The 14,923-nt window shown below is 50.3% G+C and overlaps 5 protein-coding genes across 5 annotated transcripts; 1 reads left to right on the top strand and 4 right to left on the bottom strand.

The window, feature by feature from the left end:
• Window positions 1–1,504: 1,504 nt before the first annotated feature.
• FTJAE_6766 (LCHN) lies at window positions 1,505–3,462 on the top strand (the record flags this gene model as incomplete). Its single annotated transcript, XM_037353412.1, has 3 exons — window positions 1,505–1,899; window positions 1,955–2,307; window positions 2,354–3,462. The coding sequence occupies 3 exons, from the start codon at window positions 1,505–1,507 to the stop codon at window positions 3,460–3,462; spliced, it is 1,857 nt and encodes a 618-aa protein (XP_037206122.1).
• Window positions 3,463–4,104: 642 nt separating this feature from the next.
• On the bottom strand, window positions 4,105–6,363 carry FTJAE_6765 (translocation SEC63; the record flags this gene model as incomplete). Its single annotated transcript, XM_037353411.1, has 4 exons — window positions 4,105–4,256; window positions 4,311–5,910; window positions 5,969–6,280; window positions 6,334–6,363. 4 exons carry the CDS (start codon window positions 6,361–6,363, stop codon window positions 4,105–4,107), a joined length of 2,094 nt encoding a protein of 697 aa, XP_037206121.1.
• An 840-nt stretch (window positions 6,364–7,203) lies between these two features.
• Window positions 7,204–9,566, bottom strand: FTJAE_6764 (patatin-like phospholipase domain protein; the record flags this gene model as incomplete). Its single annotated transcript, XM_037353410.1, has 2 exons — window positions 7,204–8,537; window positions 8,588–9,566. The coding sequence occupies 2 exons, from the start codon at window positions 9,564–9,566 to the stop codon at window positions 7,204–7,206; spliced, it is 2,313 nt and encodes a 770-aa protein (XP_037206120.1).
• A 736-nt stretch (window positions 9,567–10,302) lies between these two features.
• Window positions 10,303–11,153, bottom strand: FTJAE_6763 (GTP-binding protein SAR1; the record flags this gene model as incomplete). The annotated part of the gene is made up of 5 exons (XM_037353409.1): window positions 10,303–10,643; window positions 10,699–10,764; window positions 10,817–10,856; window positions 10,968–11,071; window positions 11,135–11,153. 5 exons carry the CDS (start codon window positions 11,151–11,153, stop codon window positions 10,303–10,305), a joined length of 570 nt encoding a protein of 189 aa, XP_037206119.1.
• Window positions 11,154–12,088: 935 nt separating this feature from the next.
• Window positions 12,089–14,233, bottom strand: FTJAE_6762 (GTP-binding protein SAR1; the record flags this gene model as incomplete). Its single annotated transcript, XM_037353408.1, has 1 exon — window positions 12,089–14,233. One exon carries the CDS (start codon window positions 14,231–14,233, stop codon window positions 12,089–12,091), a length of 2,145 nt encoding a protein of 714 aa, XP_037206118.1.
• Window positions 14,234–14,923: the final 690 nt, after the last annotated feature.

The following is a 14,923-nucleotide window of genomic DNA, read 5'->3' as shown; positions in this document are numbered from 1 at the left end:
GTCCTGGACTGAACACTGCAATAGATTTAAAGTATTGATCTATATAGAGGATGAGGGATTAATGTACAGTTATAGGTACTAATCAGATCACATTCACTTCTACAGAGGCAACTGAACTGAGTTGTTTAACTACCTAATTAATGCTCTTCAACAGCCGTTGACACGGGACGGGAACGTCTTTGATTGGGAGGTTGTCATTGGTTGGGTGATGTCACAGGCACCTAGGCTAGGTACAGGGTGCTCGTTTTTATGGCTTGTGAAAGTCGGCACCGAGGATGAGGAACAGATGATGGGCATCTACTGGCATTGCCTACCTAACTAGCATGGATCATGCCTGACTCAGCGGATTGTATGGGTGCTAACTCACCTATATCCGGTTGGGACAACAATAGTTGGGGATACTGACTTATATCCATAACTCACACCATATAAAGAATTAAATGATATGATCAAAACACTTGTAGAGTTCTTTTCTTCTTTATTTCTTGACTGTTGATTCTATTTGTATTGTGTCCGATGCCCAGAGTGATCCCGTGAGTATAAGAACAAGTTGATTGTTGCGCTCAGCTAATCTAGAATCATTTTCATGTTGCATCACTATCCTCAGAGTGAATCAATTTTGAGGAGAGTCACCTCCTTAGCTGTTGTTATCTTTTCATGTGCTCTAAAGCATCTGAACCTCCGTCATACTTCATGCGATCGAACTACACGGAACAATATGTCAGCTTCATATAGAGTATGTTGCAGCCTAGAACAACCAGACTTGTTCATTTGAATACTTGTTCCACAGTCAATGGCCAGGTCTCAACGCCCTTCGGTTTCAAGCGGCCACTCCAACAATGCAAAATATAGTTGCTATATAGAGACACAAAATAACTGTATCTTGGCCTCGATCACGGGATTGTCCGACCACACTCTTCTTGGCTCCCTTCCGTGTAGTACAGTACCATCTGAGTCTGAGACACGAAACTGACAGAAAACGCTTTCTTTCTATAATAGTATACTTATGTGTCTTGTCAAGGTAAAATCTCATATTAAACATGGATGCATATCAACTTGAGCACGCCGTATCACGTGGGCCCTATCGGATACTCTACCGGGTTGCGATAGCTACCTGGAGCTAGGGTAGCGATGGGAGCTAGTTCAGGTAGGTAGGCACCTAATGTAACCGCTGTAAGCCAGACCAGACCCAAACTCAACTCCACCACGATCTATCATCACCGTTCATTCTCTCGTTCCCTTTGGAATCTTTCATCCCATTGTAGCAGTCGCTGGCTTCTGATTTCTGCCTCGATTACTCCATTACAGTTCCGTTCAAGCTGTAATAATCTCTGGCTCGACTTTCGAAACTCGCTTCAATTCGCTTGTCATTTGCTTGCTTGCTCGCCTATCTCCTCTCTTGACTCTGTTCTCCCCTCCTAAACTCAATTTAAGCGCACTCTGCCTGCGCCTTTGTAAGTGTTCCAGCCGTCATATGATGCGCGCATCTCGATAATCAATCGCCATGGCTTCCTCCCGCCGAGGACAACCGTCTCTTTCCGTCCGCATGCCCTCGAACCAACCTCTCGATCGTCCTCCCATCGATGCTCTCTTCCTCATTCACTTCGACGTCAAGGCCGGTTACACAATTCTCTGGAAACAAAATGCTCCTGGTATCGACCTCGAAGGCCTTGTCGAATACAAATCTCTTCCTTCCGGGCTACACACAGTCTCCGAAGATCTCATCTACTTCGTTCACGACAGCGCCCATGCCGGACTCAGCGCCTTTGTTAACACGCCCTGCGATGAGGAGGAGGCACGGAACGCGAGAATGTTTGCCGTCGGAGTTCTAGTTCCCCTGAGCTATGGTCGTTTGGGGCGCGCTTGGAGGCATGCTGAAGGACTGAAGGAGATGGCTGCGTACGCAATCTAACATTACCCCATGCGCAATGGACTTGGCTGACGTGTTGAACAGGAAACTGGCCGAGGATCGCAAAAACACAAGCATACTCGAGGAATATTGGGTTGCCAATCGTGAAAAGTCTGGAAATGACAATCGTCGGCTCTCAGGAGAGACCCCCGTGAGCTCTCCGTCTCTCAACTCATCACCTTTCCCCCGCAAAACCCACAGCCGCAACCGATCAGCTTCCGACGGTGCCTCTCTAATACCGCCCGGTAACAAACTCTCACCGTATCACCCTGCTTGGAGTTTGACTAGCCTCCTGGACAAGTTTGGTCCGCTCATCTTTCCCATACATCGCGCTGCCTTACTGCGGAAGCGTATTCTAATATCATGCCATGCACCAGTCCATGAAGTTTGTGATTTTGGTAGGTCATATCCCTTCAGTTCGTAGCTTTTCATTAATGTTCCTAGTATATAACCTCTCTGTTCTTTCCAATATTCCCCTATCTGTCACAGATATACTTCCAGGATCAGCTTCAACGCAGCGTCTAAGACCGCTTTTCTCTATTGGTGTCCATGATATACCTTTCCTCATGGACGACTTTGAGGCGTCCAAGAGACCCCGCAATGACGAAGATGCGATAGATGACGAATCAGGCTCCGGTTGGATTGCATGCACCACTGACAGCATTCTCGCTATGAAGGACACACTATGGGATATGCTCGTCACTTTGCCTCCCGACTACTCCTCTAATGCTACAGAGCGAGTCTGGCCCGTGGTCGAATGCCCTCGAGGACAGCCTATCAAGGCGACCCAGCGAGATCTTCGTCGTTTTACCACTCTAAAGAACGGCCTTGCCCGTCTTGCAGCTGCTAGCCAGGTCCCTAGCGCGGTCCCCGAGTCTCCTGAAGAGGAGCGTGCTGCGCGTAGATTTTCTACCCAGTCAAGTCATATCGTCCGTGACCCACGAGACGACGCAGTGGAGAAGGTCGTCGAACCGCTGACATGGGCAGCTTTTGCCTATAATGGTTACATGTGGTGGGCCAGCGCTGGTGAACAATTGCGTCAGGAACAGCAAGAAGAGGCAGCTCATGATGCCTCTCTGCTCGCCGATTTTGGACCCTCTATGACTATGCCACGACCAGGTTCTCGCTCTGGACAATTATCAGACTCACTCGGGTCTCTCAATGCCAACAATCGTGCCCCTGATGGTTCGGGCGAAGCCCGGTTTGAGCTTGCTATCATTGCCTACTTCCACCGTCTCACCACACAAATACTATCAGTGTTAGCTGATCTAGCTGACAGCCAGGACGAGCCATATACTGACAATGACGATGATGACGAGGGCCTGTCACAAGCTTCGGGCGAAAGAGCACCGCTTCGTCCATCAGATTCTGAGCTCGAACCTGATGATGCTGACGCTATCCGCGTAGACAGCCATGCTGTGGAAAGCATGGGCCTCGACGTCTGGAGCGATACCGATGCTTTGTTCATTCGTGAATTGTCAATCTTGTACTTTGGTCGTCCCGCTCGCATTGAAGGCAAGGGTGTCGAAGTCTGCGGTGTAAGAGTATGCTAAGAAATCACCCCACTCACTGTTCGAAAGATATGTACAAGCAAGACGAAAGCTGGTCTTGGTCTTTGGAACCCTATATATATACGCATAGTCTATATCCCGAAAGGTCCTGAGAGAATCTGAAAGAAGCGATACAAGAAGTGTACATAATGTATGGAAACAAGAACGTCGCCTCACTGGCAACTGTTTCAAAGGGGATGAAGAATGTTAATTCGGGCGCTTGTCATATTATACGATGGTTGCTCCAATACAGGCTTTTTTGCTCGCCGGAGGCTGAGGTGAAAACTGGAAAAGGTGTCTTGGTGCTTGAACGTAACAAGCCGGGTGTGGAAATAATTTGAAGTTGAATGAGAATAAGCACAACAAGAAAGAGTTATGTACTGAGTGTGTGTGTGTGTGTGCCTTAAAGAAACCCCTAAACTCCCAACTTGTTTCTCGATCTCGATAGAGAAACAAATGCCCAAGCTTTAAAGTGTTTGTCATCTTCCTCCAGACTCCCTCCCTCCCGTCCTAATACATACATACACAAGGATTATATCGCTTCCGTATACACACATCATGCTCCTGAGAAGGGCAGGGTTTCGCTCATGATTTAGTGATTACAGTACTTTTGTTTTATATCCACAAAGAGAGACTGGTAGGCCGTTATGACTCGTCCTCAGTATCGGTATTTGTTGCGCTGGTGTCATCCTCCTCCTCATCTGTTCCACTCTCATCCTCAGAGTCGTCAGAATCCCTTCTGCGGGTCTTGGGAGTTTGACCAGTCTTGAGAACGTGCATCTGTCCAGCGAGGGAATCTGAAAGGTTGTTAGCAGGAATATTCGATAATTCGGTTCGCAATTGAGACTTACCCTCTTCAGGTTCACTGATCTCGTCCTCGGCTTGCATCTCGGCTGCCTTGCTTGCTTCCTCAACTACCAAGGTTACTTCCATCTTGGTATCGAAGCCGACATAGGAGTCGCAGATAACGTGCAAAACAAAGGTGTAGTGACCAGCTTGAGGAGGTGCGGCGAATTGAGCCTTGAGAGTCTGCATGTTGAAAGTAGGCTTGCCCTCATCATCAATAATAGGCTGGTCGAACTTGGCGAAGTGGAAAGGAGGAACAGCCATCTTGCCTTGCTTGGAGTCGCTGAGGAAAGCGTGCCATTGGGGAGAGTGATCACGGGCATAGTAGGGGGCGTGTGTTAGAGGGGGCAGGATTGACTCCTCCTCGATAGGAATGAGCTTGCCGTCAGGACCCTTGATAGTCTTCTTCTTGCGTCCGTTGATAGCCTCGATATCGTCCTCAGCCGGGTCAATGTCCTCGAGATCCAGCTCGTTGACAGGAGGAATGTTCTCGGTACCAGGAGGAATGAAGCGGCCCTTGATGACAAGAGAAACCAGTGACGAGGGGATAATAAAGCGCTCGCCAGTAACCTTGAAGAAAGCCCTGGATACACGGAAGAAGGGTATCTGCTTAGCGACGCCGATCGCGGTCTGGTACTGCTCCTCAGTCAGGAGACCCTTTCCAACAGCAAGCTGTCTGCGCTGTGCGTCTGGTCGATCCATAAATCGGTGGACAGGCATGTGCGTCTTAGCGTCACCTTCGATAGCACGAGCGATCTCTGGAGTGATGTGGGGGAGCTGGAGAAGAGGAGAGGCGTGGGGTGCAACAGCTTGAATGAGGTTCTGGCTGGTGTAGAACGAGTTGGCAATAGGACCAATGTTTCCGTAAGCGAGAGTGATGGCGTTGAAGGACTGGTTGAGGGCGCGGGCGATAGGGCCAACCTGGAACTTGGCCTTGGTCAGAGCAGGGTCGTCGAGCTCAACACGGCCAAGGTAAGCCCAGAGAAGAGCGAGTGCCTTTCGACGAACACCGTTATCAAGATCCTCGAGAGCCTCCTTGTCCTTGAGCGACATGCCAGAAGCAGTGGGCCCGACCTCGCTTTCAGCTGTGATTCGTGACTCGATCTTGGAAAGACCAGATTCGCCCTTGTCGCCCTTCAGAATGTCCTCGAACTCCTTGCCAGCGCTGAGAGCAGTGATGATGCCGCCCTCCTCGATTTCGTCGTTGTATTGTCGGAACAGGTTGTTGGCGCTCTCCATCAGGACACCTTCCTTGGACATTCTCTTTGTGCCGTACCACCATGATCCAACGAGCCAGGGCAGAAGGACTCCAAGAAGCATAGTGTACAGAAGAACGACATACTTGCCGTTGCCATCGGAGACCATGAATTGAGGAAGAGCAATTCCCATACTAAAGCTCTGCTTTCCATCGGGGTGGCCATATTGGATGTAGTTGTTGCGCACGTCTTCGTCGGTGAGCGCTTGGTAGGCCTTGGTGAGTTCGACGTAGAAGTTGTTGAGGGATTCAACAGTCTCGTTCTTGGCCGGGTCAGGTCGAACCTTGTCGGGATGGAACTTGAGGGAGAGCCGCTTGTAGTGCGACTTGATTTGCTTCTCATTGAGAGACTGTAGTGATTGTGTCAGCAATGTCACTTGAGAATGATATAGCCGTCGCGAAGCTTACCTCTGAGATGCCAAGAATATCGTAAGGGTTCCAAAGCTTGGGGACAGTTCGCTGGGTGACCATGATCAGGTAGGCCATGCCAGCCATGAGGGCCCAGCCGATTATCACGAAGATGACCCGCTTGACCCTCCATTGGCTACGCTTCTGCGCTGACTTGAGCGACTCGACAGTAGCCGCATGCTCTGACTTGTAGTTGGTCTTGATCCGTGGCGCAAGCGCATCTTGGTCGCGGTTCGGGCGAAGGAGTGTGTAGGTAAGGGGAACAGTGACGATGCCAGTGAGGGTCAGGATAAAGAAGGGGAAGAATTGGCCCTGGTTGTTCGAGTTAGCCGGTGTCGAAGCACAGAGACAATGCCCGTTCTTACCTGCTCGTCATAAGAATAGTCGGAACTCATCTTGACGGGTTGAAGAGAGCCCCAGGGCTACTCTCAAAGCAAGCTCGAGGGGAAACGTAGGCCACAAGTCGAGGCGATCTATCGATGTAATAGAAGACAGATAGAAACAAAGACGCACAAAAGGGCTCCAATAAAATAAAGAGAAGGCTCTTAACAAAATCAAGTTCAAGTTCTCTGCCCCAAAAGAGTGTATTTTACCGGCAGATAATATTGTGCTTGTTGTTCGGGGGGGAAAGGTGAAGTTGAAGAAAAGTGCTGGTGTCGTCTACTACCTTAGTTACGGCCACGCAGCGCATTTCCCATGGTCGACTTTGGGTTGGTTGGAGTAGGAAGCGGGCGGGTTGACGGCTGCCGGTGATCGGATTATCTGTCACTCCCCACTTGCCGCCTGCACTGAATGGCTCCTTTTGCCGTACCAGTCCAGTACGCGCCACCGTGTTCTCAGTTTCAGAGGACCAGGACCCTACCTAAACAATTTTAGAAAGGGACAGCCACTGTTTCTTAGTGTACTCAGCCCTGCAGTCTATGACCTTCTAGCGCCAACCCCAACTCTATTCTATTTCGAGCCCGGCTAAGGTACAGCACCTCCTCAGAACGGAGCAAGTGAATTCTGTTACTTAAATAGGAACGAGGCCAACTGGCCATGTAATTCGACAAATGAAACGCTTGATGTATATTAAAGACGCTTATAATGATAAATGATCTACTTGTTCCTCCCAGTCCTAATCCAATTTTCAAACCCAAACTTATAAAGCAACCTTGAAGCTATGCTACTAATATAGAGACATCCAGTGCTGCTCGTATTATATCCACTCCCATCCATCTTACACGATACTCAGCTCAACTGCTAACCTCCGAGTCACTCTTCTCTCCGGGCTCCTCGTAAAGAGTATTCTCGTCGAGGGTGGTCATACCAAGACCAAGCCCACTGAGATCTTCCACATCGGTCTCGTCCTCTGTAGTTGCACCGTTGCCCATCTCCTCCGCCAGAATGTTTCTGATATCCTCCTCGCTGAGAATAGTTTGAATGCTGCCCCGACGCACCCACGGTCTCGAATCAGAGCGTCCGCGTTCAACCAGTCGTTCAATCTTGAGTCTGTTCTCAATAAACTTGAGCTTGGGGAAAGCACTTTGCTTTCCTTCGTGAATCATACGGGATAGTCGATGAGGGTCAGGATCTGATAGAATACGCCAGAAGTCTGAAATTCTCGACTTTGGCCAAATCGTAATAGTACCGCTGAATTGTTGAAGCCAAAGCTGACTCCAGTCTTGACCAAGGGGCCGGGGCAACAATTCGGCATGACGGATAAACTTGAGCCACTTATTCATGTCCAGTTTGAGATAATGCTCAAACGCAGACATCAGGTAGCCGCCTCGCCACCCACGCCCCTTGCGATGTGTGACTGGGTGACCAACTGAGCCTCGAGAAGAGAAAAAGAAAAGATTGATATGTGGGTTGACTTGGCTGACAATTGTAAAGTTGACGTTAAAGTGTGTGTTCAAGGCCTTGATAGGAATATCCGTTCGTAAACTGCCATCCTTCCACTTGTGGCCAAAGGAGTACGGCTCTAGAGAACCGTCTCGAGTCTTCATCATGAGAACGACGGGATTAATAATTCCAGGTACAGCGGCCGATGCCAATACCGCCGACCAGATAACACAATCGGGGCTTGTGAGGTAGTTGCAAAGAATCGTCGGCGAATGGGGGTCGGCTGGCACACAGGTAACATTGAGAATGCGACCTGTTCGTTCATAGGCTTCTCGGAATGTCAAGGAACCATGCGTCCACCAGCCGCATCGTCGTGCCCAATCAACACAGTCAAATCGAGCTCCAGTTTTCCACCATCGAGGAATCCAGACTGTAAATGGTTCGCGGCAGGCGTTGATCCGCTCAGAAAGTGCTGGCACAAGAAGCTGCTTGAGCTCATCGTTTGTTCGAGTGGCCACCAAAGCAGCTACTAAAGCACCACCACTTGTGCCTGTAATAACGTCTGGTAGCAGATCCGCATCGAGCAAAGCTCGGACAACACCAATGTGATAGTAGGCAAAGGCTGCGCCTCCCGAGAGACAGAGAGCTGTTCTTCCGTAGTTCGCATAGACGTGTTTGAATAGCACTCGCTTCTGCTCCATCTCGAGCTGTTTGGTGTTTATCAGAAATTTGATGCACTTCTCCTCTGCTTCCAGTTAGAATGTTCGAGTATCTAAATAGGACAATGAGACTCACCTTCATCGAGGAAATTCTGTACCAGATTTTTGGTTCCATAGTACGTTTGGCTGTATAACCTCGCGTTCTCAACGCCAACAAAATTATTCTTGACGCAAGCTTCAATCAAGGTCTTCAGCTCATCCACCGCTTTACCTCCATCACCCTTCTCGCCCTTACTTTCTTGCTCTTCAGCGCGCAATCTTGTCTTCTTCATCTGCTCCCAAACTCTTCGAACAGTCTTGGAATCGTAGTACGCGAAATCGTTCTCTTCCCTCCATGTTTGTCGACCCAGATAGTTGTCGAGCTCCTTTGCGGCACTTACCCAGTCCTCATACTTCGAGGCATTTCGTAAATTCCTTCGGAGTCTTTCTCGCTGGCCGCGCCATGTGAAGAAGTGCTCATACACCCAGATATATAGCCTTGTCGAGAGATATGCAACGACAAGTCCACCGAGCCATGCAAACACGAAGAAAAGCAGAGGCCACTTTGAAAGTTGGTATAGATATCCCTCCCGAGTCTCATCTTTGGTGCGGGTCCCTAGAAGGCCTTCAACGGCCCCCTTTCCACCCCTGCGCTTTCTCTTGCTTCGCCTCGAGCCACGGCGACGGCTATAGATCTTCTCGTTAACAGGCGCCCAGTCGTTCTGCGCTGTGATAAATGTCCCTTGACTCGGTGTGGGCGGGACAGGAAGATCTCCAGAAGCAACGTCCGCGGCGGCGGCGACAGCAGCTACATCATCCGCAAGGCCAGATTCGACCTGCGAAGGCCTCTTTGTCACACTGAACGAACTCGGGCTACGTGGCGACCGAGCGCCGTTTTCATCGGCCGGACTCTGAAGGGGATCAGGAGCCTGGAGCGCCTTCTCAAAGGCTTCCAAGTCTTGCGCATCGACGAATTCAGTGTCGACATCAGGAAGAAGGGAGGGGTCGAAAGACTCCGGTGGAAATCCATAGACTGGATCACGAGGCAGTAGTGAGGAATATGACGAGGACGACATTGCGATTGATTTTATGCTGTAATTTCTAACCCATTGCTGACAGAAGAGAGAAATAAGTAAGTCAGATTTCTTAGAATCGTGAGATGTTGCAGCGGGTTAAGGGAGAAATTGATTACTATGATGCGAAGCTCTGTTGGGTTGCCTTGTGACGATCCTAGTAACATGACGTAGATTCCGTTGGGGAAACAGTACCTACAGAGGTACATTTCCCGGGGATCCATACCGCTCCCAGGTCCGTCTTGGCGAACCGAGGCCTCTATCGAACACCTGGTATCACCACCTACAGCGACTAGAATGAGCCCACGAGCACTAATCATGAGATGTGATACGCATAATCTCTCTCTAATTCTTGCCACCTTCTCTTTTAGCTACATTTAAACTAGTCGCATCACGCATCATGATACGTGTGTATTCCGACGATGCCTAGGCACAATAATGTCGTTCATGAGCATCCAGCCGCCCCTTGTAAGACACCCTAGCACATAACACCAGGGGTCTGATTTTTCCATCTTCAGGAGCATTCCCCAATATGAGGCTCGGCTAGATTTTGTAGCAAGTAAATATAGTAGAATTGCAGGACCAATGTTCGCCTAAGGGAGAATTCTGAGTCTCATAAAACTGAAAATCACTTGTCCTCTCTACCTCTCCCCAAAAGGACTCGACTCGACGGAAGGTATAACCTCTCTAGCTCACTGCCTCACTTCTTTCAATCTCATCCCATCTTCCCTACTCCTCTTTATACGTACTGCGACAACCAGCGTATAGCTTCGCCATAGCCTTGTCGCATAACCACTGAGCACATGAAGAGCTCGATAGGTCGGATGCCCTCGAGAGGGACCTTGCCCTTGCCGGTTGTCTGGTAGAGGCCGAGCTGGTGTCGCATCTCATCCTCAGAGATAGCATCGGGGTGGTCGATCTTGTTGCCGAGAATGACGAAAGGAACCTTGGAGAGCTCCTCCATAGAGAGGAGGGCATCAAGCTCGGCCTTGGCCTCACCGAATCGCTCGTGGTCCTTGGCGTCGACGAGGAAGACAACGCCGTTGACCTCGGGGAAGTAGTCGCGCCAGATACGTCGGGCTAGAAAAGTTGTTAGATATGTTTGCGGGGTTGACGGGGTGGTGTATCTGTGTACCCTGCTGGTGACCGCCGAGATCGAAGGTGGTGAATCGAACGTTGCCGATGGCAAGCTCCTCGGATGCTGTGATGTCTCAGTATAAACGCATTGTTGATGCTTTCAAAGAGTATCTTACTGGGATGGAGAGTGGGCTGGAGGATAGCAACACGGTCGTTCTGTAAATCCATCATTAGTCGTCATATATCCCCAAAACCGCCACCGCTGGCAACAAGTATCCCAGCTGACAACCATCCATCCAACAATCCAACAGCATTGTGTCGACGCACCTTCAGCATGTGAAGCAGAGTAGTCTTTCCGGCATTGTCGAGACCCAAGAAGAGCAGCTTTGCGTGCTTGTTGAGCAGTCCCAAGGAGGACAGCACATCATAGACTATACGCAGCACGTGTCAGCCCATTCAAGTTACCAGTTGTTTAATCGTAACCGGTTACATACACCAGTTGACAATCCACATGTTGTGTGAGTATTAAAGACGAGTATTAAGTTGAAATAAAAGGTTGTGGTGTTATTATCTTGCACTTGAGAAAAAGATTCGTCGTTATCGTTGGCGTCGTGGAATGTAGCAGCTGGTGGATTGTTAGGAGGCGTTGCATTGAACCAAAAGCTGGCAAGAAAGGGACGCCGAAGTGATGCCTGAATTACAAGGCATACTCATCGTGCATGTCACACCGTACAGTTCCGTCCCTCGAATTCCGAGCTGCAGGTCAGCTGGCACAAAGGACAATAGTGGCTAAAATTTGTAATCTACGCAGAAGAAAGGTATTTGCTTGCTTGTTTTTGTTCCGGAGTATTCACGATCCCATCGCCAGATTGTGGTGAGTCGAGGCCCGTCTCCAAGACTCACTTACACCAAAGTGACCAGCTAGTGACAGCCCCAATGGTCAACGAGACTTAATCACACTTGCCAGTCAAATCAAATGACTGTGTAGTTTAATTCATCCCATTGCTCTACATCACGGGAAGCGAACAATATATGGCAGAGAATCATTGTCGTGATTGATATTCCGCTAAATGCATTTATGTCATGATAGCCTCTCATCCAACGCCGAGCATGTAACCCAGTAATACCAAATGCTGTATCGGGTATCCAAGCAGTTCAAAATAGGCTCCTTTCCGCCAGTAGCGAGCGTTGTCCGGCCGCTTTATGCAGTATGACAAAGAAAAATAGAAAAAAATATGTACAGGAAATCTCGAACATTGCGAGCATCCAGGGTCCATTACCAGTATATACAGTAAAACAATCTCGGAGACCAGGCCGAGAAGGTGTAAGAAGAAAGGACATTTGAGTCATCAAGTTAAATCGTATAAGATGTATCATCTTCGTCGTAACGTGTCTCGCAGTCTAAATTGAAAGCATCGATGTTCTCTTGCAAGGACAATCAAGCATGCTTAGATGGAAAGGACATAGTTGGTCTGGTCCTTCTTGCCAGCCATGAGAAGGCCTAGTTCCCTCATGCGTTCCGTGCCGCGACCGGGAACAGGCTTACGCTCGGGGATCTGGCCTCGTCGAGCGCGGTTGCAGTACTTTTGGTGGAATTTCTCTTTGCGTCGCTGACGCTTGCTCTCCAGACCCTTGACAATGTCGATAGCGCCACGAATGTGGGTATCGTTGTCGTATTTGACCTTGTGTCGAGCCTGCTTTCGCTGGTGGCACATAGCGCCGCCACGAGGAAGAGACTTGGTGTGAGTGAGTCCAGGACGACCAGCCAGGTTGAAGTTGACTTGGCCGCAGCGAGGAGATCCAAGAGGGGTAGTGATGGGCTTGCGCATAGGAGCTGGGGACTTGGCCTTTCGAGGTGATTGACGGTCAAACAGAGGCTTGGGTGATCGGCCTCGGACCTTAGGAGGGGGTGAGTGATGACGCTTGGGGGGAGGAGAGCGGAATCGCTTAGGAGATGCATGCTCGCTCTTACGACGGCGACGGGGGCGGTCACGCTCCTGATGAAGGTCTTCCATTTTGCCCTGGAAGAACTCATCATCCTCGTCACTTGAGTGGTGAACAGGGTTGAAGATCTCACCCTCGTTTTCCTCCTCAGGCTCGGAGGCAGGGAAACTGGGATCGATGTCCTGAGGAATGACGCGAAGCTTCTCATTTCGTCGAGCTGCGAGGCAGGAAAGGTAAGCTTCCTCAAGAGGACGATCCTCGTCCAATGTGCCGCAGACAAAGTCAGTGCTGTCGGGAAGATCAGGGGCCTCCTCGGCATATCTGACGCGCTTTGAGCGACGGTTGGCACGCTGGTTGTCCACGGTAGTGATAGAAGAGTCAGACTGTAACTCGTGAAGAGAAGGGCGGCGCATGAGAGTAGCACCGGATCCGATATGAACGACAGATTTGGCTCCAGGAGTCCAGAGACGCATGTCATCGTCCTCATCATCCTCATCCGAGTCGGCGAATCCGGTCTCTTCATCGGTGTGATAGCCATCAGAGTCGTCATCGTCCTCTTCGTCGTCCTCATCATCCTCGTCGAGCTCAACATCGAGTTCGTCCTCTTCGTCCTCATCTCCATCCCCTTCCTCCTCATCATCGTCGTCGTCGTCAACGTCTGCATCCTCCTCATCCTCGAGCTCGTCTTCTTCCTCTTGCGCCTCTTCCTCTGCCTCGGTAGCCAGACGTCGAATGTTGTTCTCCTTGGTCAGAGTGTCATTGATTGTCAGTTTAGTTGCAACAGCATTGCTATCACGTCGGATCCAATCGTCCTCTCGGGTGATACCACTGGCAAACTCGTGGAACTGCGAACTGTCCGTGACAAGGTCAGAGGAGTCGGCGCGGAGAAATCTAGGACGAGACATGGAGTGTCGGCGAGGTGTGACCTGGCGAGGTGCGGCAAATGCCAGGGCTGAGGTTCGCTTGGGGGTTGAGGGAGATTCGGCCTTTGATGTTGCGTCCTTCTTAGTGCTCTCGGTGTACCGAGGAGGAGTGTTCTGGGTAGAGGCGGGTCGAGCTGGGCATGCAAACTTGATGCACGACTTGCGAGGAGCTTCCTGAGCAGAAGGCGCCTTGACCATAGGTTGGGATCGAGGGGGTTGTTCCTGGACCACGGGCTTGCCACCACATGCAAACTGAATGCTTCGCTTGCGAGGCTCCTCAGTCTTGCCCTGCTGTAATTTGACAGCAGCGCCTAGCAAAGAAACATGCGTAGGCTCGGCAGCACGTCCATCGTGCAAGCGCAGCATGGCCATTTCAGGAAGAGGGGGGCTTGGTGTGTTCGGTCTCGAGGGGCTAGTGAAACCAGTATCGCTGGTGAGGTCGGCTGTCGAAGCGAAGCTTATGTTGCTGACAAGGGAGCGACGTCGCTGGGTGTTGGCCATGGGTCGTGAGATAGTCTGGGGAGTGTATAGGTCGTCGTCCGAGTTTCCATTGATAGCCTTGGTCAACAGAGAGGACTTCTCAGTGGAAGGTCGAATGGTAGTTCGCTGGAAATCGTTGGCAGTAAACTGCTGTTTCTTGAGGGCCATCTCAGGCGGTTCGTCGGCCTCTTCGAGCTCTTCTGAACCGTGAGCCACCCATAGGGTGTCTGGGTTATTGGTAGTCATGTTGGTCGTCATATTGGTAGGTAGAGTTCTTCGACTTTGTGGAAGTGTGGGGGTTGAGCTGGATCCAAACAAAAATTTCGAATCGTGATCAGGAGATTAGGAAAATAGTCGTTGAAGTGGTCGAGAAGGCGTGCAGTTGTGTGTGTCGTATAGTAGTTGAGGTGTAAGACGTTGCGGTTGTGTTATTGCCTGGGCAATGGCAGCGTCGAAGGAGGCGTTTAAAAGTGTCCCTGAGGACAGTGGTGCTATAACAGCAAGACAAACATCGTCAACTGCAATAGAGTAGAGTAGGTTGTTGGTTGGGGTGGTTGCTTTGTCCGTGAGGGTGCTTTGATATGGGTCGATGGCAGAAGTGAGATGCAATGCAGGCCCGGGCCGGACTGGGCTTTTGAGTAGAAGCTAGAAGAGGAGTAGAAAAGGCGGCTGATTCCCAAGTTGCAGGATTTCCCCAATCTCAATTCAGGGTGGCGTCTGTGCTGTGCTGTGTAGGTGGGTGTATGGATTGTTGTGGGTGTGTGAGAGCCGCTGTTCTGTTTATTGCGCGTGGAGACTGCTGCATATGACGTTCTCCGAGGGCGGGCACGAGTACGGCACAGTTTTGTAGTGTAACTCTATGTACAGTACAGTACAGATCAAGGTCTGAGACAAAGTTGCTCGACAGGGACAAGGGGGGGAGGGATAATGGATGGA

Source organism: Fusarium tjaetaba (assembly GCF_013396195.1).
Source record: "Fusarium tjaetaba strain NRRL 66243 chromosome Unknown NRRL66243_c0000133, whole genome shotgun sequence".
NCBI lineage: Eukaryota > Fungi > Ascomycota > Sordariomycetes > Hypocreales > Nectriaceae > Fusarium > Fusarium tjaetaba.
The sequence above is the reverse complement of the archived record's forward strand: the minus strand, read 5'-3'. Positions and strand labels throughout refer to the sequence as shown.